At 46.1% G+C, this 27,009-nt stretch overlaps 4 protein-coding genes across 11 annotated transcripts in view; 2 read left to right on the top strand and 2 right to left on the bottom strand.

The window, feature by feature from the left end:
* The window catches only part of LOC146649546 (protein-methionine sulfoxide oxidase mical3b-like), a 32,233-nt gene extending 23,224 nt beyond the window's left edge, over nt 1-9,009 (top strand). For 6 of the 7 annotated variants that reach the window (XM_085386386.1, XM_085386392.1, XM_085386390.1 and 3 more), the window contains 14 exons: nt 2,828-2,931; nt 3,559-3,625; nt 3,776-3,935; nt 4,463-4,620; nt 5,264-5,839; nt 5,915-5,988; nt 6,129-6,203; nt 6,357-6,407; nt 6,490-6,735; nt 6,810-6,903; nt 7,005-7,055; nt 7,135-7,234; nt 7,305-7,378; nt 7,478-9,009. In XM_085386386.1, the coding sequence (XP_085242512.1) occupies nt 2,828-2,931; nt 3,559-3,625; nt 3,776-3,935; nt 4,463-4,620; nt 5,264-5,839; nt 5,915-5,988; nt 6,129-6,203; nt 6,357-6,407; nt 6,490-6,735; nt 6,810-6,903; nt 7,005-7,055; nt 7,135-7,234; nt 7,305-7,378; nt 7,478-7,662 (2,015 nt within the window). In that variant the 3' untranslated portion in view covers nt 7,663-9,009. The remainder of the gene's footprint in view (nt 1-2,827; nt 2,932-3,558; nt 3,626-3,775; nt 3,936-4,462; nt 4,621-5,263; nt 5,840-5,914; nt 5,989-6,128; nt 6,204-6,356; nt 6,408-6,489; nt 6,736-6,809; nt 6,904-7,004; nt 7,056-7,134; nt 7,235-7,304; nt 7,379-7,477) is intronic. The other variant, XM_085386388.1, reaches the window with a different exon arrangement.
* A 1,663-nt stretch (nt 9,010-10,672) lies between these two features.
* Nucleotides 10,673-17,198, bottom strand: lta4h (leukotriene A4 hydrolase). The gene is made up of 19 exons (XM_085386194.1): nt 16,953-17,198; nt 15,570-15,700; nt 15,372-15,492; nt 14,861-14,929; nt 14,602-14,706; nt 14,459-14,511; nt 14,304-14,376; nt 13,973-14,113; nt 13,856-13,879; nt 13,691-13,761; nt 12,966-13,077; nt 12,723-12,867; nt 12,542-12,645; nt 12,272-12,342; nt 12,138-12,192; nt 11,965-12,060; nt 11,817-11,899; nt 11,623-11,727; nt 10,673-11,020 (listed from the first exon to the last, which is right to left on the bottom strand). Exons 1-19 carry the CDS (start codon nt 17,181-17,183, stop codon nt 10,882-10,884), a joined length of 1,929 nt encoding a protein of 642 aa, XP_085242320.1. The 5' UTR covers nt 17,184-17,198; the 3' UTR covers nt 10,673-10,881.
* A 130-nt stretch (nt 17,199-17,328) lies between these two features.
* dennd6b (DENN/MADD domain containing 6B) lies at nt 17,329-22,379 on the top strand. Its single transcript, XM_085386195.1, has 20 exons — nt 17,329-17,626; nt 18,430-18,468; nt 18,545-18,587; nt 18,671-18,780; nt 18,857-18,937; nt 19,022-19,127; nt 19,216-19,295; nt 19,373-19,435; nt 19,524-19,579; nt 19,668-19,790; nt 19,877-19,972; nt 20,113-20,207; nt 20,363-20,428; nt 20,501-20,565; nt 20,635-20,724; nt 20,830-20,883; nt 20,957-21,066; nt 21,146-21,248; nt 21,322-21,396; nt 21,928-22,379. Exons 1-20 carry the CDS (start codon nt 17,474-17,476, stop codon nt 22,057-22,059), a joined length of 1,740 nt encoding a protein of 579 aa, XP_085242321.1. The 5' UTR covers nt 17,329-17,473; the 3' UTR covers nt 22,060-22,379.
* A 680-nt stretch (nt 22,380-23,059) lies between these two features.
* gcc1 (GRIP and coiled-coil domain containing 1) lies at nt 23,060-26,273 on the bottom strand. Of its 2 annotated transcripts, none has more exons than XM_085386192.1 (4): nt 26,066-26,273; nt 25,485-25,936; nt 24,708-25,361; nt 23,060-24,565 (listed from the first exon to the last, which is right to left on the bottom strand). In XM_085386192.1, the coding sequence occupies exons 2-4, from the start codon at nt 25,848-25,850 to the stop codon at nt 23,306-23,308; spliced, it is 2,280 nt and encodes a 759-aa protein (XP_085242318.1). In that variant the 5' UTR covers nt 25,851-25,936; nt 26,066-26,273; the 3' UTR covers nt 23,060-23,305. The 2 variants fall into 2 exon arrangements, with proteins under 2 accessions (XP_085242318.1, XP_085242319.1); XM_085386193.1 differs by having other exon boundaries at nt 25,485-25,890.
* Between the last annotated feature and the right edge of the window lie 736 nt (nt 26,274-27,009).

Below are 27,009 nucleotides of genomic sequence, written 5' to 3'. Positions count from 1 at the left end.
AGCTAGACATTTGAAACACCTGGGGCTTAGCCCAAGAGGGTAGTATGCATGTGGGATTTTTTTTTTTTTTTTTTGGGGGGGGGGGGGGGGGGGGGGGGGGTAGAAATGACTGAAAGATTAATAGGCTCTGTTTTGAGTTTTGTTCAAAAAAGAATGACTTCATATAGGAAAAAAATATATATCACATATGCAGGACACCTTAAGCTAGTTTTTTAATTAAGCAGCAAGGCAGAACAAGGTCAGGGCTGTATCAAGACACGAGGACTAAACCCCAATTCAACCAGACCCAGAACTGATCCAGAATTAAAACAGGACTACAACAGTTCAAAATCAGGACTACTTGGGATTTAACCAAGACAGAACAAGAATCAAAACTAGATGATAGTAGCACTAAAAATCATCATAGACCTGCACTACACTTATTTTTTAATTCTACCAAAGTAAACTATTTAGATTGAGAAAAGTTTATATAATTATTTATCTTTGTTGTGCAAACAAGCCTGCAGAACTTAATAAATGTAAAATTTGAAAAATAACAAACCTAAAAAGAAACACTAGGTACGAGATACATGAGTACCTATGATACGGTGATACTTTTAGTAAACAACCATTTGACTAACATGTGTGTCTCACCTGCTCTTGTTCCATCTCTGTTCTGTCCCCATTCTCCTCTCTCTCCCTCTCTGTTCCTCTCTCTCCCTCTTTGTGCTGACAATCATCAAATATACAGTTGAAACCACATATTTACAAACTCTTCAGATAAAAACACTTTTTTAATTGTAACATCAAATCAGACTAAATGTTTATTTTTTTAGATTGATAAATATAAAAAAACATATTTGTTAACTTTAAGAGTAAAGAGAGAAACTATCTGTATTTCTTAATTGTAAATGGCACCAAATTGTATGCAAAACTGAGCCACACTTATGGAGCTCCACAATTCTTTTCCTGGTGTTTTGGTTGACATCTCTTGATTTTCCCATGTCAAAGAAACAGGCTCTGTGTTTTGCCTTATATGCATCCACAGCTGTGCCACCAGTTTACTCACATGGACTCTACTAACCTATCAGAAGCTTCTTCAGCTCACAATGGAATCGTCTGGAGTTTTTTTTATTAATTAACAAACTTAGTGTACATGTGCTCCTAAATTTGATCAAAGTGATAAAAATAGACAGCTCTGTCTCTCTTTATTCTGACATTTAACTAATTCAAAATATATTTCAATATTTATCTAAAACAAAGCTTTACTCTAAATTGATGTTGTACAGTAAAAATGTTTTATGTTTTCTCCCTAAAGTGTATGTAAATGTCTGGTTACAAATGTGAATATCCTGCTGTGTACTGAAATCCCTCTTGTTTTGCATAGAAATATACTGAACAACATAGTAAGCATGATATATAAAATAACATTTACCTGAGTTTTTTCTTTGAAAGAACCCTCTAATGTCCATTCTTATATTTCAGTACATAACTGAAACCGATTTAGTCGGGGAGGGTAAGAACAGAAAATATGAAATAAACACACACGTAAGCTAAGACTCTCTAAAGAAACAGCATTGTTGTTGTTCGGCTTTTCATTTCGCCATTTGTTGATTCACTTGAAGAGCAAGTAACTAATATGGGTCAAGTGATCAGTTTGATATCAATCTTTCGTGATGCACCGTCATATTTACATTATTTGTACGGTACGAATGATTTGCTTTGGTACCTGCTCAAACTTAAGCTCTCCTTAGTATGGCTGGCTCCGTTTCTCCAACAGCGCACTCACAGGCAGCAGCTGCCTCGCCCCCTCGCTCAGTTGCTTAGTGCCTGAGCTCGGATCATACCAATATCAGGGGGGATTCACGCACAGTCGTAAATTCCCACAGTGTGCACTATGTGCTTCGAATATTGTGTGTACTTTTTGTTTTATACAGTTGTCAGCCAGGCATCTAACTATGAAAAAATTACCCTCCAAAAGACCCCGGGCTTCTGAAAAAACAACCCGGGCTTAAGCCCAGTAAGCCACCCCCACGCTCCGCCCCTGGCTCTCACAGTCTGAATGTGTTTTCATGTGGACTACCTACTTGGACCCAGACTCACCTGAGACTCGGTCCATAAACGTGTACGGAAGGGTAACAGGTGGTTCTCCCGTGGCTGTGGGTGGAAGAAGGACCCCCTGAGTGTCTGAGTGGACCGGGTAATGAACAGCTGATGAAGCCCAGACCCCCTGCTGTGCATCAGGCCACCTGTAGTTTGAAGTCATTTTATTTGCAAGATAGATTTCAAAAAAATGAAAAAGCAACAGAAACCTTCAGAGACATAGGTCCGCCCTCACCTCCGTACTTCTGTAACTCGTTAGCAGACTCATAATCGTGTATCAAAAACAATCTGATTAGTGTCTGAGTCTCAGATCTGCCGATTCATGAGTGGGGAGAAAATGTTTGACCCCAGCAACACACAACCTGCCCTGCAGACTCGCTCTGATTTTTCTGCCCATCACTGCAGTACTCTGATTACTGTCAGGTGGTGGTGTCATGTGATCGGAGCCCCGAGCCTCGCCGCCACACATTTCCACACCACATTTTTAACCACACAAAATGTCTATTGTGGGTCTGACAGCTGAATTCTGCAGCTCAGCAGCCAATGAGAGCACAGTGATCACATGACCGATGAGTTTGAAGTCGAGGCGGGAGTCGGTGTGAAGGTTGCTATAAAAACATAAATTTTGGGAAGCCTTCAGAGACGAGGGCTGCAAGATACGCTCCACATCTCTCTGTGTGAGATACCTGTGTGTGTGAGACACACACCTGTCCTGACATCCTGTCTGTCGTCCTCTGTGTCTCAGGGAGGTTTTACTGCATGCAACGCTCCGAATGTCACCTAAGTGCTCAAGCCGTGAGGAAGAGGCCGACGCCATCTGACAGAGCTACGTCACACCGAACGTCAATCGTAAGAACCACTTTTACTTTCATCGTGATATTATCTGTGTGCACCTGACCTGCAGGTGTGGGCAATTTATTAGTTCAAGCCCTGGAAGGTAGAACAGGTCATCAGATGCTCTTTAGGTGGTAATTTTAGTTGGAGGTCAGGGTGGTGGTGGTGGTGTTGTGTGGCTGGACCTTGAATGGAGTTCTGACAGGAGCAGCTACCTGCCTGTGGAACCGATCAGTTCAGGTGTTTCTGTTCACGGCAGGTAAGCTGTTCAGGATCATCACTGTTTAGCGAGTCAGTACGGAAGATCGATCATGCCAGAAATGTTCAGTTCAAAAATAATAAAAACACACATTAACAGAAGAAATAATGACAAAAGGAAAACTAGACCTTTCTTCAATCACCTGTATAAGTTTTTTTCAACCTTTAAATCCTAAATAGCAAATATTTCGCCTTTGAAAAATAAAGATAATGATTCTAATAATGATTTAATAAAGTTCATCTGCTAAACTCATTTTAGAAAAAGAATGTGAAAAAAACTATTTTTGTAAATTTAATTTAGAATCAGAGTTACTGAAAACTTTGAGTTTTAGAGTTGGAATAATTACAGGACTAATAAATAAACGCATATCTTTGTCTTTGAAGGGGTCCCAGAGCTCGGCGCCATCTCTGTCTGACTCTCTGATCTCAGCAGGCCGCCGACCATCCTCAGGTGAGCTAGCTTCACCTGTGTGTGTGCTTTCAGTGTCCATACGTGTTCACACTGAGCGCGCTCCTTAAACAGGAATCGATGTGGGCTTTAGTGTGTCTGTGTGTCTGTGTGTGTCTGTGTGTGTGTGTGGCTGCGTTGGTGTGTTGGCAGCTGCTTCTGTAATGGCGGCGACGCCGGAGAGGATCGAGCTGGAAATCTGGCACCGGTGCTCAGAGGTGGAGCTACAGGAGGAGCTGGAGGAGGTTTCCGAGGAGGTCCTGAACCTATTCAACCTGAGCACCGACAATCAGACAGGGTCCAGGTCCAGAAGGTCGGTATCCTCAGGAAATAGAAAAAAACAGCCTTGGCTTTAATAATGCTTCAGCCTTTCTGCTGAATGCTGGGAATCACCGCTCCATACGGGGGTCAGTAAACATGTCTTGGATGTAAAGAGCTGGAGGTCACACACGTTTTACTGTAAAAACTTCAATATGAAATATTTTGTGGTGTGAAAAGTACGAATTAATAAAGAAACTTAAATGTTTACATCAAAATAAAGATTACAATAAAAGGGAAGTTGTTTTTAAAAAATTTATGTTATATTTGTGTATTTAGACCCCACAAAATTTTAAATGTTTGTAGGATTTTTTTTAAATTGTTTTGACTTTTGAATTTAAAATGTTGCCTTTTTAAAAAAAAATTCTAGTCTAATCTGTAAATATTTAATCAATCTAGCTATGGCTCTAATTTTTTTAATCATTGTGGCTGTGCTTCACCAAACAAATTAAAGTGAATTTAGTTTGTTTGGTTGGCAGTGTTGGTCCTCCATCCCAACTGTTTTATGTTTCCTGTTTTCAGTTCAGAGTCAGATATGGAGGAGGAGGCAGAGGGAGGAGGCTGTGTAACCTCAGACGAGACGAGATCTTCATCGAGAGAAACGCTGCAGCTTTACCTGAAAGTCCAGGAGGAGGAGGAGGAGGAGGAGGAGGAAGGCAGTGGCATGGAGTCCAGCGATGGTGAGTTAAAGTCTTTGTGAGTTTTTGGGTGTGAAGTAGGGGTCTTGAGTTTGAGATGTGCTGTTGTCTGTCTCCCCCTGCTGGTAGAGGGGGAGTACGACCCCTGGGAGATGGAGCGCCGTTCGGGCTTATGGCTCCTGTTAGAGGAGGAGACAGGTAGCACCTACCTGAACCTGCTAACCAAACTCCTTTTATAAAACCTCAGATTTTAGAATAACCACCATGTTTAACATGAATGTTTAACTCTGTGCGTGTGTGTGTGTGTGTGTGTAACAACAGCAAAATTTAAATTCTAATTTCATTAAAAATGGAATGAAAGGACAGCAGTGCTCCATGCGAGGATCAGAGGACGGGGACAGGAAGTTATTAAAACTCAAACACTGACCTGATGAGTGTGTGACACAAAGTTCAAAGTCAGCTTCCTTTTCGTTGTGAGCTCAGCTGCTGCTTCTAAAGGCCGTCGTTCTAATCTTTACTCTCGCTGCCTCACATTCATTCACATCAATAAACATTAATAGTAAAAGGTGTGTGTGTGTGTGTGTGTGTGTGTGTGTGTGTGTGTGTGTGTGTGTGTGTGTGTGTGTGTGTGTGTGTGTACAGAGTGCATATACACATTATTTCATACACTATCTCCTCCCTTCAGAGGCGGAGCTTGCTCCTTACAGCTCTGACACACCTGTTCAGCCTGACTCCACCTCTTCCATGAACTCATCTGTGACTCCACACCCTGTCGCCACCACCGCCAGCACAGCCTCCTTCATCACCACACCTGACTCCCCTCACATTGAGGATGGAGCCAGAGCGCCACTCAAACCTGCCATTGTCATGGAGACACCTGCTGCCAGTGGGCGGGGCTCATTTGACAACATCACACCTGAACTGCCGCAAAATAGGCCCCTCCTCCTGCAAGAGAAAGGGGAGGGGTCAGAGGAGGACCCAGGGACATTTAGGAGGAAGAGGAGGACGACGAGACGGCGAGAAGCTCATAGCCTCCCCCCTAGACTCCTCTTCCCCCCCCTGCAGCCTGGGGGCAGGGCTCTCCTCTTTAAGATGCTCAGAGAGGCTCCTCCCCCTGGGGAGATGGAGCTGGGAGGGGTTGGAGCCAGAAATCTATTAAAGACTGTGTTTTCTGGAAACAAGAATGAGCAGAAGAAGAAGGGGGGTGGGACTTTACCTGCAGAGAGGGCGAAGGAGAAAACAGCCAGTCAGAGATTCACAGGTGACCATAATAACAACACCTTTAGTCAGTGTGATGTCACTGTGATGATGTAATACCTGTACCTTCTTTGTCCAGATGTGAGAGCAGAGGTGTCAGATCTTGATTCATCCACCGTGTTGCAGAGATGTTCCCCGAAGCCCCAAAACAACGTAAGCACTCCGACCAATCAGAGTTCAGCATTATTCCAACCAATCTGAGACCTAAATCATACCCAGACTCACTAAGGGATAAGGATAGGGGTCAGACTAACACCTAGACTGGGTCTCTCACCTGAAGTCTTCTTTTGCAGCTGCGTTTGGAGTTGCTTGACCTGACCAATGAAATTCAGAGGGTTGCCATCGAGGAGGAGGAGAAGAACCAGGAGGTATCACCTGACACACAATGACCAGACTGACTTTAAACTCGACCGACATACCGACTTGTTGAAACTACCCGAGACTTAAATGGACGTAGATTCACGTCTCGTCTATCAGTTTGACTGTTTTCTGTCCTCCGTGTTTCTTCTTCCTGCAATCAGCCGCCATACGTTCCTCACGCTCTGGCTTTCAAACGATCATACGCCATCAAGGTACACACACCTGATCCTCTGAGGGTTGTGGTGGTCCAGCAGTTTCACTTCCTGTCCTGATGCTTACGCACTGCTGTTTCAGAGACGCCCCCTAAAAGACAGAGTCCCGCTACAGGACTCTGACGGCCAGTCTTCCTGCCCCACGGAGGTGGTGGGGGTCGTGGTCCAGCCGAAGGAGGCATCCAGTTTGAGCGTGAAGGAAACCATGTTCCAGAGGGAGCGTGAGGATGACGACGATGACCTGGACACCAGAATCACGCGACGGGTTCAGAGAGCCGCAAGGAGACAGGCCAAACAGGAAGAACTGAAAAGACTCCACAAGGCCCAGGTGAGGTTACCTGTGTCCAGCTGAGGTTACCTGAGTTCAGGTGAGATTACCTGATGATGCGTTCTGTGTCTTAGATGATCCAGAGGCAGCTGCAGCAGGTGGAAGAGAAACAGAGGCAGCTGGAGGAGAGAGGAGTGATGGTGGAGAAAGCTCTGAGGGGAGAAGCAGGTACTGAAAATACAGGCCAAAGGAATACCTGAACTTACTTGGTTCTACCTGAACTCAGGTGTGCTTCTACTTTAATCCACCTGTGCTTGTGTTTCTGTTAGATTACTGGGGAGAATCCAGCCAAAGCGCAGACATGGAGCTTCACCTGGGAGGTCAGTTCACATATCCGGTTACCTGTGGAGTACATATACAGCAGGTATTATGCGGCGCTGAACCCGGTTTTCTGTGTAGGGCTCGGGAAACTGGATAATCCGCCGCTGATGCAGCAGTGGTTCCAGCTGGTCCAGCAGAAGAACGCTCTGGTCCGATATGAAGCTGAGCTCATGATCTTGTGAGTATGTGACCTTTGACCTCTCACCTGGGCAGATTCCTGGGTTGTGATGGTTCTCGCTGTGTTTCAGCGCCCGAGAGCTGGAGCTGGAGGACCGGCAGAGTCGCCTGCAGCAGGAGCTCCGAGAGAGGATGGCTGTGGACGGTAACACAGACAAGATCAGAGCTCAAGCTCACCTGCTCACCTGTGTGTTTCTGTGTGATGATCACGTGTGTGTGTGTGTGTGTTCCCACGCGCATGCAGACCACCTGAAGGACGAGGAGCAGCTGGCTGAGGAGCGTCTGATCCTGGAGGAGATGCTGGAGGTGGTTGAGCAGAGAGACTCTCTGGTGTCCCTGCTGGAGGAGCAGAGACTGCAGGAGCGACAGGAAGACAGGGACCTGGAGCAGCTGATGGTGTCCGGAGGACTGGGACTCACCTGGACCTGAGGCGGTCAGACTTTCTGTCTCACCTGTCAGAGGTCTTTAAACCCACCTGGACGCAGGCAGGGATGATATGTTTAAAACTGCAAACTGTCGAGTTGACCTGAGGAGAGTCTGGTTTAGTGCAGGTAAACAGTCCAGGTGGAGAGAAACAATTACATTTATTAACTTTTTAAAACTGATTCATAAAAACTACCCACGAGCAGAAACAGGATGTCTTAGTCTGAAATCAGCTGACCTCTAATGTTTCCTTAGAAGTTAGTCATCAGAGCAGCTTGATGGATTAAATCCAGCAGAACCCAAACAGATACAGGATGGTCTGAACTGAACCATCCAATCAGGTGTGATGATGTCATTCACGCCAGAGAAGATGGGAAAAAACCTCCACTTTTCTGACTGCAGGAGTTAGTACTAATGCTAACAGCCTGTATTAGCTATAGTGATGGAACACTGACATGGCTGCTAGCCAATACCATGCTACTGCTACTGCTAACCAGCTACCATAACCCACTGTTGCTACCTGGAGTAAAAGTAAGCTAATCTAAATGAAGATGTGTTTGTGCAGCTTGTCCTGGTGCAGAGTTTAAATATCTCTAACTCCTCGAGAGAGAACACAAAGGTGGACTTCAGCTCTCAGTGCTGAGCTATCTTAAAACTCCATTCTTTCTACTGACAACAGGGGTAAACTCCTCTGATCTGAGCTCAGTAAACTCTTTCCTGAGGAGTTTACAGTCTCAGATGCTAGTTAATTAATTACATGCTGTGTGTCAAATGTTTGAATACAGTAGAATAGAATAGCCCTTTACTGTCATTGTACATGCACAACAAAATTGTGGAGGCTCCACCCCAGCAGTCAGGAGTAAAATATAAAAACTAGACAGCAAGAGTTCAAGAACTCAAAAGTGGGCTCAATAGGCAGGCAGACTAATAAATCAAATTAATTCTACTAGAAACTGGTTGTCTACAGGAACTGGACCCATTCCTAATATTTTAGATATTAAACCTGATATTAAAACATTTAAAACAGTGTATTTAAATCCTTTGAGGCCGAACCCTCTGGTCTCATATCACTGTTTTTAAAACTCTTTTATAAAGTTTAGGAACTCTTAAAATAAGCTAAGACTCACTAAAGATGTTTGAGCATTTCACAAACTTTAATATTTAATAAAAAAAATGTTTTAAAACATCCGATGAACCATGTGACCCAGCCTCAATGACATTTTTATCTAATTGATTATTGATTGTGCCATCAGATCACCTGTGTGCCTTACCTGCCACCTGATCAATAACATGTGTTCATGCGGCGATGATGGTTATTACTGTAACTCTGTGCTGTGAAATAAACCTCTCATTTCTGACATTCTGGCTCATTTTCTGCTCATTTCTGCTCAGAAATTACATTTTATTATTATGATTAAATACAAACACATTAAGCTTTTTTGAGAAGATCGATGAACCATTCCTCCCTTATAACATTTGATTGTTGAACATAAGTTGTGACTTATGAATACAGCTTTGTATTCAATGCACAGTGAGAGAAAGATCTGGAAGCTTCAGTCACAGAAGAGTAAAAAATAAATCACCTGGCCTGCAGGTGATGCTGGTTGTCCTCCAGCAGGCCTCAGTTTGTAAGTAAGTAAAATTTTTATTTGTATAGCACCTTTCAAGATAAAAATCACAAAGTGCTTCACAGAAGCTTAAACATAAAAACAAAAAATTTACCAAAAGAAAGTTTAAAAAGATGAGTTTTTAGCTGTTTTTTAAAAGCGACAAATGAGTCCACAGACCTCAAGCTCAAAGCTGTACATGTAGAGCATCTGAGCCTGTACTCTAGTAACAAACAGCTGTTTGGATCACCAGATGTTCCAGTAGTTTGAACTTCCAGTCTGGCAGTTTCTGTGTTTCCAACAGAAACTGAAGACCAGATGTTTAATTCTTCTGAACAGCCTGAAAACCCTCTGACAGCATCCTGTTTCTGCAGATGTCAGTCTGATGTCAGAGGTTTCAGTTTAGAAGATTTAAAATATTTTGTCTCTCAGCGGTGCCCCGGCTCTCCTTCCTCCTCTCGAGCATGCTTGTGTAACTATTTCTGTGGCTTCACATTTCCCAACACATGATGGTGAAACGTTTGTCCTGTTAATGCTCCAACTGAAAGAGGAAGTGAATTACAGGCTCTGACCTCTGAATGTTGTCATTCTTTTGTTTTCTTCCTCAAACTGTCTGTTCAGTGGTGTTAGGTAAGCTCTGAGATCTCTATCGCAACACGTGAACCTTCTTCATGTTCGGGTCTGACACTGCAGCTTTACAAACATCAAAGTCGTCATCTGAAGGTAATTACTTTTCAGTGCCAAAAGAATTAAAAGCAGTGAAGACAGCACAGCACTGTGATGGTTATGTTTCCTTTATCTTAAGGTTTCCATCACGGAGTTCAGAACAGGTGGCTTTTATACCCAAAGTGAGTCTGGATGTCAGGTAGAGGAGAGTAAACAGAGACTTTTTGGATCTGAATGAACATTTAAATAAGTTAACAAGCTATGTCCTGACGCTTGGAGTGGTCAGAAACAGCACACTTCCTTTTAGAGATTTAATTCAAATATTTGAGGTAATTTTTCATGATATTGAGATACACTGATCACCAGATTAGGTGACCTTAAAAGTATAATTCCAGATGACTGATTTGTTAGCTCTTTGTTCCTGTATGTTCTCTGGCCAGTTACTGCAGGTCTTCTTTTTGCATCAGTGTGAATACTTCCTGACACATATCAGTGTGAGGGATGCTAAGCTCAGTGTGAAACACAAATCATCCTCCATGAATGCTTAAAGCAACACTTAAGACCTGCTTTTAAGTATTTCAGACATTTCTGTACCTTTTATGCCTAAAATAATAAAAACCCCAGCGATTTTCTACTTGTGCAATTAGAATAAAGTGAAAATGTAAACACTGAAACTACAAACAGCACACGATCACACATGACCTGTGTGACCCCAGCTGAGATCTGAATGAACAACAAGAATCCAAAGTTTACTCAGTTTATTTCTTTATAAAATCGTCTTGTTTTTCTGCTGAAGACGAAATATTTGAAAGGAATAAAAAGGAAAAAGAGGATTCAATTAAACTTTCATCAGAGAGAACCAGCCAAGAAATAACAGCTGTGATATAATATTGCTTTGGCGCTGAAGTTGATCGGTACTGGTCTCTGACTGGTTCTGGACTCGTTTCTGCTGTTACTGACTGGCGGCGTTGCTGACGTCCACCTTCAGGTCCTTCGAGACGAGTCCGGAGGTGACCGGGTGCATCCCCGCTCGATGAGCCAGAAACACTCGAAGAGCTTCATCACGAAACTTCTCAAAGTTAAACACCTCCCTGAAGATGAAGCACAGCCACAATGATTAAAACAGCAGAAACACAGTAAGAGAATCAGTGCTGCCTCCTAGCAGACACACCTCGGGTATCAATTTCAAAACCCTACATCACCGTGTTCTCAAGTTATCAGATTAACACGATTTTCAGAAAACTTGCTCTGACCTTGAGATTGAGGTCAGTCAGATTCAAACTTATCCAAGATTTTTAGTAGAAACTTATGGTCCAATTTGAAAACCCTAGATAACCTTCTTCAGTTATTGCATTGCAAGAGTTTTAGAAAACTTGACCTCTGACCTTGGCAATAAGGCCAAGGTCAGTCAGCTTGATCTCGTCTGAGAATTTTAGTAGATACAGCTATGGGACCAATTTGAAACTCTTATGTCATCTTGTTTTCGAGTTATCACACTCACAAACTTAGGTGTTCATGCCACGTCCCCGGGAGGGTGACGATAATACCTCATAAGTCTTTAAAGTGGAAGGGTAAAAATGGTAAAGGCACAGTAAAAACACAGAAGAAACAATAGAACAAACGGTAAAAACAAACATGAAGGTCAGTGATGTGGAGTTTTGTTCTAGTGAAACTACTGTTGAAGTGTAAGGACCTGAAGAGTGGTCGTGTAAACTTCATCCTGCCCTGGTCGGTCGCCATCTTCAGCGCTAGTGGAACCGCTTCCTCCCACCTGGACCTGACGCACAGCCTCAGCCACCTGGAGGGAGCACAGCCAATCACCAAGAGGCTTTAAGGAGGGGAAGGTTTTAAAATGAAAGTCCCATTTATACCTGCTGAAAGACTCACCTGAAGCGGATCTCTGCATTCATATAGGCGTTGAGATCGTAAATCTCCTGCATCTTCTTCACGTGAGTCAGAGGGAGCGGATCCTGAAGGAAGGAACAGGTGAGTGAACGGAAGTGGACTGTAGGGAGTTAATGTGGAGTGTGGTTACCTCTTGCAGTAGCAGTGACAGGAACTCGATGACCTGGTGGGATGACAGAGTCTTCACATCGGACCGCTTGAAGCTGTTCAGGTCCTGGTCTTTAGCCTGAACGGGGACAGAGGATGGAGCTTTGAGCCTGAACATAAAATCACTCAAGAGTCCTCACCAGATTCAGGTCTCACCTGGAGCCACTTCTGACTGAGAGCGTTGCAGGCGTCAGCCATCGTGGTATCGTATCTGAAACAACAGCCAATCAGGACAAAGGAATCAGATTGTTTTTAGAAATCAGAGACCAGATGGAAGTCTGAGTACTTACTGAGGTTTAACAGGAGGCATCCCAGGTGTGAACATCCAGGCGTTCCAGTCCACCTTGTTCAGGATGTCCACCTGAGACACAAAAACTCATCTCAAGGCTCCATCTTGACCTTTGAACCCACCTATCTATCACATCTGGAGTTTCTGCCTGATCACCCTGTAAATATTTGTCTTTTCTTGTAACAATCTGACCTCTGACCAAAACCTGCCAAGCTGATGTTCCTTCCCTCCAGTCACTGTAACTCTGCCTGAGTGTCCAGTTGTTCCTCACCTTGTCCTTGAAGTAGGCAAACAGGTAGTTTTTCCACTCCTCTGTGGTGACGCTGCTGTAGGCAAACCGCTGGATGTACGACTTCACAAAGCCCATGAACACCTCTGAGCAAAACAGATCAACAGGTGTGTCAGCAACTGAACAGGAAAGAGGTGAGTGTGCAGGAGTGTGCAGGTGTTACCTGGCCCTCCCAGCTGCTCCTCCAGGTAATACAGCAGAGCAAAGCCCTTCTCGTACGGCACGGAGGAGAAGGCATCGTCAGGACTGACGTCCTGCAGGCTGGGCACCAGGTTGGTCAGAGGGTTGTTGGCTCCAAAGGTGTTCACCTGAGATATGATGAGCACAGGTGAGTGGAAGGAAAACGTGCCTCATGTCAGACTGTGGATGTGACACAGGTGAAGGTGTATAATGTTTGAGTTCTCACCGAGTCCTGCAGGTCCTTCCAGCCTCCGATGGCTTTGAACTGCCTGAACTGTTCGCTCTCCAAACACCTGCCGATCATCCTCTCCAGGTAGACCGTGTGACCCTCGTTCAGCCTGAAGGTACAAACATGCTGACGTCAAATAATGACGTAATAATAAGCATCTTGTTGGAGCCGACAGTGGAAAATGCAATGTCTGGTTGCCTAGGTAATCCTTTACAGTACTTCCCACCACTTTGTGTGTCAATCAGCTGTAACAGTTGTCTGAATTTTTCCTTGTGAAAACCAAAGTAAATCAAAGATTTTCAAAAGGACGGTCTCAGCGAGCTATCGGGTCAGCAGTGGGGACGGGTCAGCCAATACGTTGCATCACCTGACCCTCAAACGCTGGTATTTCTTAATGATTTCCCTGGATGATTTTCGTTCAGCTAACCTCAGAGTGAATCTTTCCAGGTAAACCAACCCCACCATGAGTTGATCCCATTTCAGAGAACCCATAAGTTCCACAAAGTGTCTGTCCCAAAGCTGTGACTTCACTCTGAAAACCTACACAGTGCCTGGACACCTGAGCAAATGTGGGCCTGTTCTGTTGCATCGGGTTTTGTGACTTAGAGCATGTCTCAAAACTGGTTTTAAGATTTTATCTTCTGAGGCGTCCATGGGTTCTCTACACGTCTCTGCAAACACCTGAGACCCTTGAGCTGAGCTCCACCTGTTTGTTTGTTTACCAGAAATGCTCCCAGGTCTTGTTGGTCACCAGGTTTCCAGTCCAACTGTGAGAGATCTCGTGGGCAATCACCTGTAGGACACATGCACAGTCACAGACAGGAATGGAAGGTAATTTAATTATAATGCATGATCACATGGTGAGGTGGGAAGAGTCTTGTACTCACACCAGACAGAGATTTGTCTCCAGCCTGAAAACAGACAGGAAATAGCTGATCAGAACTAACAGTCTCATGACACTGACACATCATGAACAACCTGATTGGCCCCCTGTTTGTACGTACCAGCAAGGTGGGCGTGGCAAAGGTCAGACATGGGTTCTCCATGCCGCCGTAGGGGAAAGATGGAGGGAGAACCAGGACGTCATACTGACCCCAAACATACGGTCCAGCCAGTTCCTCAGCTGTCTTCAGCATGGCTTCGGTCTGAAAGACAAGGAACACCCGAACATCACTCCAGCTTCTCTATGTCCTGCATGTTCTACATTTTTTTGTGTTCTCATGTTGTACATGTTTGTATGTTTTACATGTTCTCATATTTTCATGTTTGTATGTTCTCATGTTCTGTGTCTTCTTTCCATTGTTTGCGTGGCCTCAGTGTGTCTGTGGTTCTCACCTCGGAGAACTCAAACGCTGCTTTGTCCACAAACTCTTTCTCCGACCAGACTCTGGTCCTTGGCCCGATCTCCCTGCCAACCAATCAGAGCACAGAGTTAAGTTTACCTGCTGAAGCTGATGCTGTGACATCAGAAGAGGTAAGACAATCTGTACCTGCTTTCCAGAGCTCCAGCCACAATGGCTATCAGGTAGGAAGGCATAGGCACCTGAGATCAGAGGTCAAACAGAGGACAGTCACGCCTGAGGCCTGGTGATGATGATGTCAGGTGATGAAGAGAAGAAAGAGACTCCCCTACCGTCTGCCTGAACCTGTAGATGATCCGACCACTATCCTGAGGATCGACTTCCTGTCCATCTCTCACTGCACTCATCACCGCCACCAGGTCCTTAGGGACAGACACCTGAGGGACAGGTACCCACACACAAGTACACACCTGAGAGACTAATATCAGGCTCTGGGCACTGAGGTGATGCTATGAATGTTGTTCAGGTGTTTTTTTTTAACAATTATTAATAATTTTAATAATCAATAATATGTCAGTGGTGTTTGTTTACCTGAGCATAGTAGGTGTGCTTGATGGATGGGGTGTCCTGACAGGGGATCATGCTCCTGCAGTGATGAGCCTGTAAGACAGCACAGAGGGCACCAAGGCTATTAGCTGCATGTTGTGTTCAGGGGTGGTCTGTACAGAGGACGCTCTGCAGCAGACTGAGGCTTTAAACTTTACAAAGCAGTGAAATCAGTTTGAAGAAGGTAGAAAACGAGAATAACAGGGAAGTAGTTTGTTAATGGTTGCAGTTTCACAAAGTTTCAACAGTTCACAGAAAAACCACAAAAAGTGGAACTTTTCTTTCTGTTGAAGGTTTTCGTATGCAGCGTTTCAGGTGTAATCAACCAAAAATATGTTTACAGTAAACTTCAGTTTAAAACTTTTATTTTAACCTTTTATAACTTAAAAAAGGTTTCAAAAGAGAAAAAATCTAGAATTTCTCTGAATTCAAATTTAAACATGAAAATTTTAATCATTTATATTGGATATAGCTCAGGTGAGGGTAAATGGCTCACCTGGCACTGGCTGAACAGGTAGGGGTGCTTTTTCCCGGCAGTTTGCTCAGGCGTGAGCCACTGCAGTGCTGTTGCTGATGGAGACGTCTCATAGGTCACCTCCACGATCACATGTTGCCCTCTGATTGGACAGCAGACGTTAGAATTTAATTAGAAAAGACAGGCCATAAGGACAGAGAGAGTGGAGGGCGGAGTCACCTGGAGAGGTCAAAGGGCAGCGTGATCTCCAATGGGGTCCCCTTGAAGCTGTGTTTGGGCCCTAGGCTGAAGCGTGCCGGCTGCCCATTGGCCGTCACCGACACCACGCTCAGGTCACTGCTGTCCAAAGTCTGTGGTACAGAAAACCCCAGTTACCGAGCTGCTGTGTCAGCACCTGAACCTGCTGATAAATATTCACCTGTCCTACCTGCACAAAGGTCACCTTACACACTCTGTCTTAAAGCTGAGCCACGTCACACCAGAGTCCATTCAAAGAAAAACTTATTTTACTTGTGTGTCTATCTGTCTGCCTTATGGACAGGTGAGGGTTAACCTCTTAAGCAACCATGCACCCAAAGATGGGTGCAAAAGGGAGGGGATTACGGAGGTAGAAAGACAGAAAACCACTGGGGGCTTAATGTTACATTTACCTTTCTACAGGCGACCGTCTTGCAGCTGCAGAATCAAACCTGAGCTATGAAAACTGTTAAAAACAAATAAGTGAAAAGTCTGCTCTCCTGCACACCTGTTTTACTAAACTTCAGTCCACGGCTTCAGCTGACTGGTGTCACGCCAAACTCCATCCAGAAAAGAGCCATTTTAAGTTTTTATGCTCTGAATATATTTACAGAACTGATTCAAAATTTGAAATCTGACACTCACGGGTGAGAGTCGATGGTGAAGTAACAAAGCGCAAGAATAACCACAGACAGTGAACTGAACCACAGTTTCCAGTAGGGGTGCAGGCTTCTGTGGAATTTAAAGAACTTAGCCTGGACACACCTGTTCTATCTGAAAGATACTCACCTGTCACAGTTTTTCCAAAACAACAGGTTAAAGTTAACGAGTTTGTTTTAATAAAGCAGTTATTAAACCCGATCAGTCCCGAAGCTCGAGGATGTCACACAGCGTCACAATTTAAATGCGACGTGAATAAAGATCAATAATTAAGTAAAAATTAAGTAAAAATGATTTATATCACAGTTAGAGTTTTAAAGATCGTAAATATGTGAAGCTTCAGTTTGTAAAATCACGTTTTAAAACTTTAAAACAGTAAGGTTAGTTTATTAAAGCTGAGTGACAAACTGTTTTTATAAGTCTGTAAAAACGCCTTAACACCAGACTCCATTTAAAAACAGCTGGAATTAAGGTACCGGTACTCCCCGAGGTTAAAGTTAATCATCAGGCACACCTTAACGCTTGCACGGTGCCGGATCACAGAGGAACACCCGAGGAACCGTCAGTGTGACCCGGCTCGTTACTTCTTCGTGCTCGCCTCTAAGCACGCACTCCCCTTAAATCCAGCGGATTTTAGTTGGACTCTGGTGAGCACTAAAGGTTCAGTTAGATCGAGGCTAACCCCCCGCGTCCCGTTGACGTTACCAGCGTAGAGAATCGGTCCTCCAGCGCCTCCACAGTCAGCGCCACCCTCCCTCTGATTACGTGCCTGTCGAAGTCCAGGTGCAGGTGCAGGTTCAGGTGCTTGGTGACGCACCTGGTGAACGAGGAAAAGGAGCACGGGTCAGACATGACGTTCAGTCCGGTTACAGCTGAGAGACTGGAGAGCCGAGCTGAGCGCGGCCGGTAATCTACCGGAACACGCTGCGCACGCATCCGGCCTTTTCACAATAAAAGTAATAAGTTACAGAAAGCAGCGATTTGTTCATAATAAGAGATCAAACTTGTGTGGATGTATTTGTTGGGGTAACAGGCAGTAAAAATCAGTAGAAACTAGTAAAATAAATAAATAAAAGCCGGCAGCCTTTGATTTTCTCCAGCAGCGGTGTGTGTGGGTTCATTCTCTCTTGTCCAACAGGGGGAGCTCTCTCCGGCTTCTGCCCGCTGATGGTGATGGAGGCTCGGATGGTGATGCGCAGAGCTGCTGCCGTTTTGGTCCGGTCGTGATGGACCCATTTGACGGTCCCGATTCTCCCCGACACGAGGAGCAGGAGGAGGCGGGGCGCGCGGAAAGCCGCAGCCGGTGGGCCCGCTTCTCCTCCTGGTTGGAGTGCGCGTGCGTCGTTACGTTCGACTTGGAGCTCGGACAAGCAATTGAGGTACGTTAGCCTGGCATCGCTAGCATAGCTAGTGATCGATATGATGAATGATCACTGATGATCGGAGGTTTGATGAGTAATTTCAGTTGAAAAACAGCCGCTCCTCTGTCTGTACCAAACTCCATTTAAACCCCCCGAATTCTTTGTTCACATGTGACCTGTGGAGAAACGCACCTGAACAGGTAAACACCAGGCTGAAAACATTCTCGTCTCGCAGCTTTCATTCAATCAGCGTAAAAATCTGACCGCTCGGTGTTCGCCTTGTCCTGCCTGTACCTGGTGTTGCTCCGTTTATGGTGGAGGTAAATAAAGATGAATGCTGTGTTAAAATGTGAATACTCTGTAAAGGACAGGTGGTAATGACTGAGACACTGAATGGAGGAGACAGTTAAGGATCCGTGGAAGGCAGCAGAAGTAAAATCAGCAGGATTCTGGGTTTGGTGGTGGGACTCAAGGAGTTGTGTCTGTGGATTAAAGACAGCTATGTTGGCCTAGAAGCACCAATCCGTGTTTTAAAAAACGCATTGTTTTCTCATTATTATTCTGATAGATTTTGTAATATAATACAAATAATAACAATATCAGACTGCTCTTGAGCTCATCATAGAACCAATCGATTACCTGAAGTGTTTCAAATATTATAGACTATACTTTTTGTGCAACTGCTTATCAGAAGATTGTGGATAACGAAGGGCGATATGCAAGTTTAATTAATCCTCTCTTGCTATCTCAGATCGGAAAAACTTAAAAACGTCAGAATTTTCTGCAGATTCTGAAATATTTTCCCCTGTGTTTACTTTCAGCTGGTTTATCCTCAAGATGTGAAGCTGACAGAGAAAGAGGTAAATATCTTCAGCTTCCTGATCACCTGTAAGTGTTGTTGATTACACTTTCACTGATTCTGTTTCGTGTTGACAGAAAACCAGTATCTGCTACCTGTCCTTCCCCGACTCGTACTCAGGTAAGCTGAGGTAATGCTAATTAATACTGCAGGTGTCAGAGGTTGGAGGTCAGAGGTCACGTGGGCTGTCTGTTATTTCCCAGGGTGCCTTGGGGACACTCAGTTTAGCTTCCGCTTCCGTCAGTCTGTCGGTCGCCGAACATCAAGGCTCAGAGACGACCTTTACAACCGTGACGCTCCCGTCACACTGCAGGTGAGACTCACCTGGTTCCTGAATGGCTGATTGCTTCAGCCTCACAGGTGCGTAACATTTCTGTTCTGTCTGTCAGAGAGAAACGGCGCATTTCTTCGGTTACGTCTACTTCAGACAAGTGAAGGACGTCTCTGTGAAGAGGGGCTACTTCCAGAAGGTCACCAAACACATCTGTGTTCACCTGTATTCACCTGCTCACAGGTGGTCATGATGGTGATAGTCATTTGACTCTGTGTTTCAGTCCCTGGTGCTGGTGTCAAGGTTGCCATACACTCACCTGTTCCACTCGCTGATGCAGACCATTGCACCTGAGTTCTTTGAGAAGCATGAGCCCTGCCTTGAAGCAGGTAATCACATCATGCTTGGATCATATCTGGGAGGCAATCAGGTTTCAGAATGGCCCTTAACGTGTTTTTCCTCTGCTCATCCCCGTAGTTTGTAACGAGATCGACCAATGGCCTTCACCTGTACCTGGGCAGACCCTCAACCTGCCCGTAATGGGCGTTATCTTACAGGTGAGGAGAGAAGTGGCCTGGCTCACAGGTGACAGAAGGGATGTGGTTTACAGGTGTTTGTGTGTCTCATGTTTCAGGTGAGGATTCCTTCTAAATTCGACAAACCTGGGGGAAGTCCGGTGCGACAGACGGCTAAAGAGGTGAGGTCTTGTTGCTTTGATCTTGTTAATAATGTTTATTCTTGTTGTTGTTGTTGTTGTTAATAAAGTTTTTTGTATGCATGCTCAGAACCTGCTGCCGGTGCCGACCCTTCTGCCCACCATCCACGAGCTGGACCTGTTTAAGTCAGTACTCGTTAAGGTGTTCTATGTTTCTCAAGTGTAGGTGTGCTCTCTGATTGGTTAATCTCAGTCTCACCTGTGTCCTGCTCAGGTGTTTCCAGTCCATTCTAATCCACCTGCAGATGCTCTGGGAACTTACCTTGCTCGGGGAGCCGCTTGTCGTTATGGCTCCATCTCCCACCGTTTCTTCGGAAACAGTCCTGGCTCTCATCAGGTAACTGAGGGGTCACAACGAGCCCCCAGCATCCAATCAGAGTATGGTGTTTCTGTTGTTACCATGATAACGATGTGTGTCCACAGCTCCATCAGCCCTCTGAAGTTCTGCTGCGACTTCCGACCCTATTTCACCATCCATGACAGCGAGTTCAGGGAGTACACCACCAGGACGCAGGCGCCGTGAGTCATGCTCACCTGGAGCCTGAACACACCTGTGCTGTAAACACACCCTTGGGACACTTAAAGCCTAAGTTTAGGAAAGCGGTCGACAGATGTTCCAGCCTCACGTGTGATTACCTGTTTCTTCTTCTCTTGTTCAGACCAAGCGTCGTGCTGGGCGTCACCAACCCGTTCTTCATCAAGACGTTTCAGAGCTGGCCTCACATCGTCCGGCTGGGAGAGGTCAAGATGGCAGGTACGCCGTATTCCTCCTCTTCCTGCGTGTTCACTGTGAGCTTCCTGTTTCTGTGAAGTGCCATGGCTGTCAGGCGTGTGCTGTTCAGATCGTCTTCGCCGTTCTTGTTGTGACCTTTTTAATCACGTATGCGTGCTGTCTCTGATGTCTTCCAGGTGATTTACCGAAGCAGGTGAAGGTGAAGAAACTTTCTAAGCTGAAAACGCTTGACACCAAACCAGGTAAGCCGGTGGGGGCGTGTTTGTACCTGAGCTCAGGTAGATGTCTGTCATGCTGAAGGTTTGTTTTGGCAGGAATCTACACGGCTTACAAGACGTTTCTGCACAAGGACAAGATCCTGATCAAGAGGCTGCTGAAGGTGAGCACACCTGAGCACACCGCACACACAGGTAATGCAGAGTGTCGCTGACTGACTGTTTACCTGCAGGGGATCCAAAGGAAGCGGCCGTCGGAGGTGCAGAGCGCCATCCTGAGGCGACACCTGTTGGAGCTCACGCAGAGTTTCATTATCCCCCTGGTAAGTAGTTGCGCAATCAGCTCGCATTGCCTGTACTTTATGATGTAAGCATAACTTGTCCAATCACAGAGCAGTTCTCAGTAAGCAGCGTGTTTTGTCTAATAGGAACGCTACATGGCGAGTCTGATGCCCCTGCAGAGATCCGTTACACCCTGGAAGGTAAACAGGAAATGAGTGGTGGTGATGAGGTCACAGTGCTGTCTTGTGTTACACATTTCCTGTTTCCGTTCAGACTCCGCCTCAGATCCGCCCCTTCAGTCAGGACGAGTTCCTGTCCACATTGGACCATGCGGGCCCGCAGCTCACCTCTCTGCTTAGAGGTGATTGGATAGGACTGTACAGGTGAGCCTCACGGGTGTGAGTGATCCAGGTGTTTTCTGTCTTCCTGTCTTTAAGTTTCTACTTCCTGTTTCCATCTCAGGAAGTTCTTCAGGTCTCCAAACTTTGACGGCTGGTACCGTCACCGCCACCGAGAGATGACACAGAAGCTAGAGAGTCTCCACCTGGAGGTCATCTGCGATGCGGTAAGTTATCTGAGCGAAAATGCTCGACCATCAGCCAGCTGTGCAGCCCCTAATCCAGGTGTGTCCTCTGCAGGACCTGCTGGGATGGACCAAAGACAAGTCTGAGGTGGAGGTTGTGGATCTGATTCTGAAGCTCAGAGAGAAGCTGGTGAGTTCCAACAGGAAGTTTGTTAGACAGGAAAAAAGTGTCATGTAAAATTGTGTTACCGATAAAAAGCTTAGGATAAAAATTAATTTGAAGAAGTAAAACTTAAAACTGCAGGTGAAAAAGATTTTAGTTACCTGAGAGTTAAATCAAAAGTGAGATGGTTTGATAGTTTGAAGCTGGACTTGACAATGCGTTCACTGACCATGGACGCTAAAGCGTTCACTAACGCTGGGACGTCTGCCTGTAATAAAAGTTCATGTTTGGGGTAAAATCCATCATATTTGTGATGGAGATGATGCTGCCCTGGGCCACAGAGGAGACTGGGGGAAAAATATTTTCTGGTTTCTTGTTTTAAAGCTTAGAGATGAAACTTTGTTATGAAAATGAAGCTATGATAATAATTCAGGATCCTTATCTGGGTTTAATCCAAAGTGAGGTGGTGGCCTGCAACTAGGATCGTTTGCTTCTTCTTTGTTGGTTTCATGTCAAAAGTCTAGTTTTTGAGGACAGGAAGTGTGTGTGGCTTTTCAGATTAAAGCTCGACGTCAGCAGCTGCAGCTCAGAGACGGTGTGATGGACAAACTCGACTCTTTCATCTCCTCCATCATCAGCTCGCTGCCTGCCGACCTGCAGATTGTGCTCGGCACAGGCGCGTCACCGTGACGACAGCTAACCCCACAGCCAGGACGCACGCTTGTGTTCATCAGCATCTTCACACTCCACAGAAAAACCAACATCGGCTCAAATCTTCAGTTTTTGGAATATTTAAATTTTATTTAAACTTTATTACCTGTCTCCATCGAGCTGCTGCTCTGGTGTTTTGGTTTCTCTGACGGTGGAATCAGGCTGTTCGTGTTTCACAGAAGTCGTATTTTTCTATCATCTCCACAAACGGAATGTAACACTAAGAATGAAGCTCCACTTTCTGTTTGTTTGTAAACCTTTATTTTGAAATTAAAGTCTGAGCACTTCCTGTCCTCTGACTTTTATTCATGTTTGTTTTATTTTAATGTCCTCCAGGATTCAGACTGAACAGAAAGGCTTTAAGTTTCCTCTCATGTCATGGTGAAATGTAACTTCTTGTGGTCTGACGGCGTCATCATAAGCCTTTGATCTTCATGCTGCTGCTCTTTAATGCTTCAGTTTCAGACCTCGAGAAGGAAACCTCCTGATTCTTTCTCTTTCCTTATTTATTTTATATAAAAATAATTAAGGCTCCACATCTGAACGTCTGAGTGAAGATCAGTGCAAACACATTTATGAACATTTCTGTCTTTGTTCTGTGCACCTGAAGGCAGTGTTTGTAGATGTGGACAGATGTTAGAGAAGCTCAGTGGTGAAGTATTTGATCAGTGTGACGTGTGTATGTCTGTCAGAAACATGAAATAAAACAAAGCTTCAGGCTTCAAAAACACCTTTACCTGTAATCTGACATAGGTGTGTTCACTGTTCCTCACAAATCAACTTTTTCCATCGTGTACAGTTTGCACTCTACCTGTTAAGTGAATTTAGCTTCACCTTTTCAGACCAGAGCCAATCAGAGGCTGGTAAAAGCAGGAACTGCAGCTGTAGACAGGTGATCTCACCTGAAGAGGCTGGACCAGGCAAATCGTATTTAGAGTTGTGTCATCATCAAGGCACTTCACTGATGCTCAGACACAGATTGAAGCAGGAAAAATATTTTAATCTGAATCAAAAATATACATCAGCTGATTGACCAGCGAAGGTCACATGTTAACGTGTTTGTAGTGTTTGAAGTCACAAGACGCTCAGAGAGCAGCAAACCGTCAGAGAAACACCAGGAAGATGAAAAACACAATGCCCTCAAGCGCAGCACAAAGCCATGCCTTCAATGGCTCAGATGTCCAGGTGTTCTTCCTGCAGGTGAGTGTTTTCTTCCTCAGGTGCTCTACCTGCGTCCCACCCACCAGGTGCTGCCCTGCAGCCTCGTGACATCCTGCTTCTCCTGTGGGCTGAAATGCAGGATGGTGAGGATGGCAGTGAGCGTCTGCTGGCGCCCGTTGGCGTCCTGCAGCGTCAGAAACCGGTACACAATGTTCTTCAGGTACTCCATGTTGGCGCCCTCGCGGCTTTGGTCCCGGATCAGTTTTTCGAGGCGGTCCCGCAGGGCTGCCACCTCCTCATCATGGCGCTCGGCGTTTGTAATGAGTTGTGCCTGCAGCTGGCGCGTGTCCTCCTCCAGCTGGTTCTTCTGCCGCCGCAGTGCACCCACCTCCACCTCCTTACGTGCGAGCTGCTCAGCATACAGCAGCAGTGTTGACTCATTGGGTGTGGCCTGCCGCAGTGCCTGGCTGATCGCGTCGGTCTCTGTGTCAGGGCCATTCTCTTTAGGGTCAGCGGGTGTGTTATGAGCACGATTGGACCAGCTGAGTGTGGCGGCAGCGGCCCGCAGCCTCTCCAGCTCGCGGTCCTTCTCATCCAGCAACGCCATAGTGCGCTCACGCTGCTTGTGAAGCTCCGCCTCCAGTTGCAACAGTTCATCACGGTGGAGTGCCTCCAGACGCTCCGCCTCCTGCCGGTGTGCCTGCTGCAGCGACACCGCCTGCTGCTGGCGCTCATCAAGCTGCTGGCGGTGGCAGACCTCGGCCTCGTCACTCTGCATGCGGAGGTTTATGTACTTCTCACGCAGCTCAGCAAGCTGGTCGCGCACTTCCTCCAGCTCCCGTGCCTGGCAGCCATCTTTGGCGTTCTTGTTCTTCAGAACCACTTGCGCTCGCACCTTGTAGCGCTCAAACTCATCCCTGAGCTGCCGCAGCTCCTGCTGATAGGCGAGAGCCGCCGCCGCCGCATCTGCACCCGGCTCCACCTCCAGGTCCTGGATGTTCTGGTCGGGGTTCCTCTGAGCCGCAAGGAGCAGCAACTTCTTCACCTTCTGCAGCTTCTCCCGCAGCGCCCCCACATCCAGTTGCTCGTCTGGCCCGAGGTCAGAGGTCACCCTGCTCGAGGCGGCGATGGCGAGTGTTTTGTTCTCCGTGTCAAGCTGCAGCACACGATCGCGGAGTCTCTGCGCTGCCTGCTGGTCACGCTGCCTCGCCTTCTCACACGAGCCCAGCAGCTCCGACAGCTCCGATACACGCTGCTCCAGGACCGCCACCCGAGCCTCTGCCGACTGAGCACGCTCACGAGCGCGCTCTTCTGCATCGCACACCTGCAACACGAACACAGACATGACCTCACTTCCTGTTCTAGTTTACATGGTCTGTTAGAGCTTAAACTGTTTAATGTGGTTAAACCAGGTTCACTGGGACCTGTTTGATTGGGACTTTGTTTGGACCTGGTTCTGGGCTCACCTTGCGGGTCTCGAGCTGGACCTGCTCCTGGACCTGGTTCTTCAGCTTGTTCAATTCTTGCTGCAGCTCGTCCACTCTGGGGTCGGGTATTCGTTGCTCCTCCTCGACAGCCTGCAGCCTCCGCCTCAGCTCGTCTCTCTCTTCCTTGACTTGGTGCAGGAGAGCCTCGGACTCCGTCCTCCGGTCCACGGCCTGTGATGTTACAAGCAAGGCGGTGCTGGCATCCTGGAGGTGGAGCTCAGCGTCCTGCCGGAGGTCTCGCTCGGCCTGCAGGAGCCTCTGTAGCTCGCGGAGCTGCTGAGCGTGGTCCCCCTGCTCCTGCTCGCGCTCGTGCTGCTGCGTAATGATGCGAGCGCGACTTTCAGCAAGCTGCTGCTGCAGGTTGTGCAGTTCCGCCTCGTGCTGTGTTGTCACGGAGACCAGATGTTCCTGCAGCTCTTCAACTTCCTGTTTCAGCTGCCGCTTGTCAGCCTGGAAGCTTGCTTCCATTCGCGACTTCTCCTGTGTCACCGTGGCCAGCGAGCTTGTGAGCGTGCTCAGTTGGCTCTTCAACTGGGCGACTCTGCGGTCTGCCTCCATGCTGGGAGGGGGTGTAGCCTGCTGCTGCTCTGTCCCCACGCTGCCACTCTCAGAGCTGCCATCGGGTTCAGATCCCTGCAGAACAAACATGGAGTCAGAGAATAAGACATGACATCATCAGAGCGTTATGGCGATGGTGATGTCATCAAGTTCTAACTGTGTTCTGGTGATTTAAGTTCAGTTGTCAAAGGAACATACCACCAGCCTTCCTCCCAGTTCTGCCTGGTCCTCCTCGCTCTGGTCGCCTCTCGTAGTCTCACTGGCCATGTCCAGAGACGCCGCCGTGTCCATGCTGTCCTCGCTGTGCAGCGAGCAGCCATCCTCGGTAAGCTCCTGTGTTGCGATGGTCGAACCCTTCTGGGTCAGGTCCAGGTCCTGGGTCACGCTTAGAACCTTAAGGCTGGCCTCCAGTGCCTCTTTCTCCTTCAGGAGGCTCTTGTAGGCCCGGACCACATCCCTAAAGCGGGTCTGGTACTGGATCAGCTGCTTCTTCTGGGACTCCACCGTGTCCAGCAGCTCCTTCCTGCTCGGACCGCCACCAAAGCTCATCCCGAACTTCTCCATGACCTCGTCCAGGTCTGACCAGGTCTGTCCAGGTGAGCCTCTGATCACAGACACCAGAACATGAACAGAACCTTAGCATTGACTTCCTGTTAGAGGGGAAACGGAGAACAGCTGTTCAGAGCACTCATCGATCAATTATCGATGGATGGTTTCTGCGAAGCTGAAACTTTGTGCTGGAACACAAAAGAAGAAGGAGGAGGAAAACAGTTTCTCACCTCTTTCTGTTTCTCAGTGTTTGTTTCTCCCTCTGATTGATTTTTCCGCCGCTTTGATCGTCTCTCCTCACACTGCGCCGACAAACCGGTTCGATCTGGATCACAAACTCACAACCTGTCCGTCACAGTTGGTCAATAATCGACCTAATCGATGAGTAAAATCCGACTCAAAGCTTCATCTGTCAACAGCCGCCATGTTGGATCGAACCGGAAGGGACTGAGACGGAGGAGGCGGGAGTTTACTACTTTGTTCACGGACGTCAGGAAAATGCAAAATAGGATGATTTTTATTTTTTTTTAGCTGATTTAAATTAAAAACTCACTGATTTAAATTAAATAAACAGCCAAACACAACCAATAAAGCAGATATATATATTTACCATTAATATGTTTAACATTTCTGAAAGCAATACAGTATTTTGAATTGATTGTTTATTGGGAGAAAACATTTTTTTTCTTATTTTGTACAAATTTTAGAAGATAAGATAACCTTTATTAGTCCCACACGTGGGAAATTTGTTGAACTATGATTAACAAAAAAACAAAATAATAGATTAAAAATAATCTTATTAGAACTTAATTTTAACTTTGTTGGTTGATCATTGATTGAAAATATTTTCATGATTCTGTGTATTAAATTCTGCTCCTCCGTTCTTCAATAGAAAACGCTTTATTATTCTACACACATATATGTTTTTAGCACTGTCACACAATCAGTACGTGTGTATTTCACTTTGTTATGTTCTGTTGTATAATGACGTGACCATAGTGACATATATACATATAAATTAAACGTATTAATATAAATGGCTGTCCCGGAGCCGAAAGTGTTCCTCGCAGCTCATGAACTTCACTTCATGCGCAGAGCTCGAATGTACGGTGTTTGAGCGAACAGTGAACGCCGCGGTGTTTGCTATGCTGTTAATAAAGTTTTTTTTTTAAGC

Source organism: Rhamphochromis longiceps, linkage group LG17, assembly GCF_057381845.1.
Source record: "Rhamphochromis longiceps isolate RC_006_pf linkage group LG17, R_longiceps_female_GT1.1, whole genome shotgun sequence".
In the NCBI taxonomy this organism is placed as follows: Eukaryota; Metazoa; Chordata; class Actinopteri; order Cichliformes; family Cichlidae; genus Rhamphochromis; species Rhamphochromis longiceps.
Note: the sequence above shows the minus strand (reverse complement) of the source record. Positions and strands in the feature narration are given on the sequence as shown.

Excerpts from the sequence above, each read along its gene's own strand:
- lta4h (XM_085386194.1), bottom strand. The coding sequence starts at position 17,183 with ATGCGTGCGCAGCGTGTTCCGGTAGATTACCGGCCGCGCTCAGCTCGG. Across the intron at positions 12,193-12,271 it reads ATGCCTCCTGTTAAACCTCA|ATACGATACCACGATGGCTG; the intron begins GTAAGTACTCAG and ends CTGTTGTTTCAG. Across the intron at positions 12,061-12,137 it reads TCAGTCAGAAGTGGCTCCAG|GCTAAAGACCAGGACCTGAA; the intron begins GTGAGACCTGAA and ends GTCCCCGTTCAG.
- dennd6b (XM_085386195.1), top strand. The coding sequence starts at position 17,474 with ATGGACCCATTTGACGGTCCCGATTCTCCCCGACACGAGGAGCAGGAG. Across the intron at positions 18,938-19,021 it reads AGAGGGGCTACTTCCAGAAG|TCCCTGGTGCTGGTGTCAAG; the intron begins GTCACCAAACAC and ends TCTGTGTTTCAG. Across the intron at positions 21,067-21,145 it reads GATTGGATAGGACTGTACAG|GAAGTTCTTCAGGTCTCCAA; the intron begins GTGAGCCTCACG and ends TTTCCATCTCAG.
- gcc1 (XM_085386192.1), bottom strand. The coding sequence starts at position 25,850 with ATGGAGAAGTTCGGGATGAGCTTTGGTGGCGGTCCGAGCAGGAAGGAG. Across the intron at positions 25,362-25,484 it reads AACTGGGAGGAAGGCTGGTG|GGATCTGAACCCGATGGCAG; the intron begins GTATGTTCCTTT and ends TTTGTTCTGCAG. Across the intron at positions 24,566-24,707 it reads TCCAGCTCGAGACCCGCAAG|GTGTGCGATGCAGAAGAGCG; the intron begins GTGAGCCCAGAA and ends TTCGTGTTGCAG.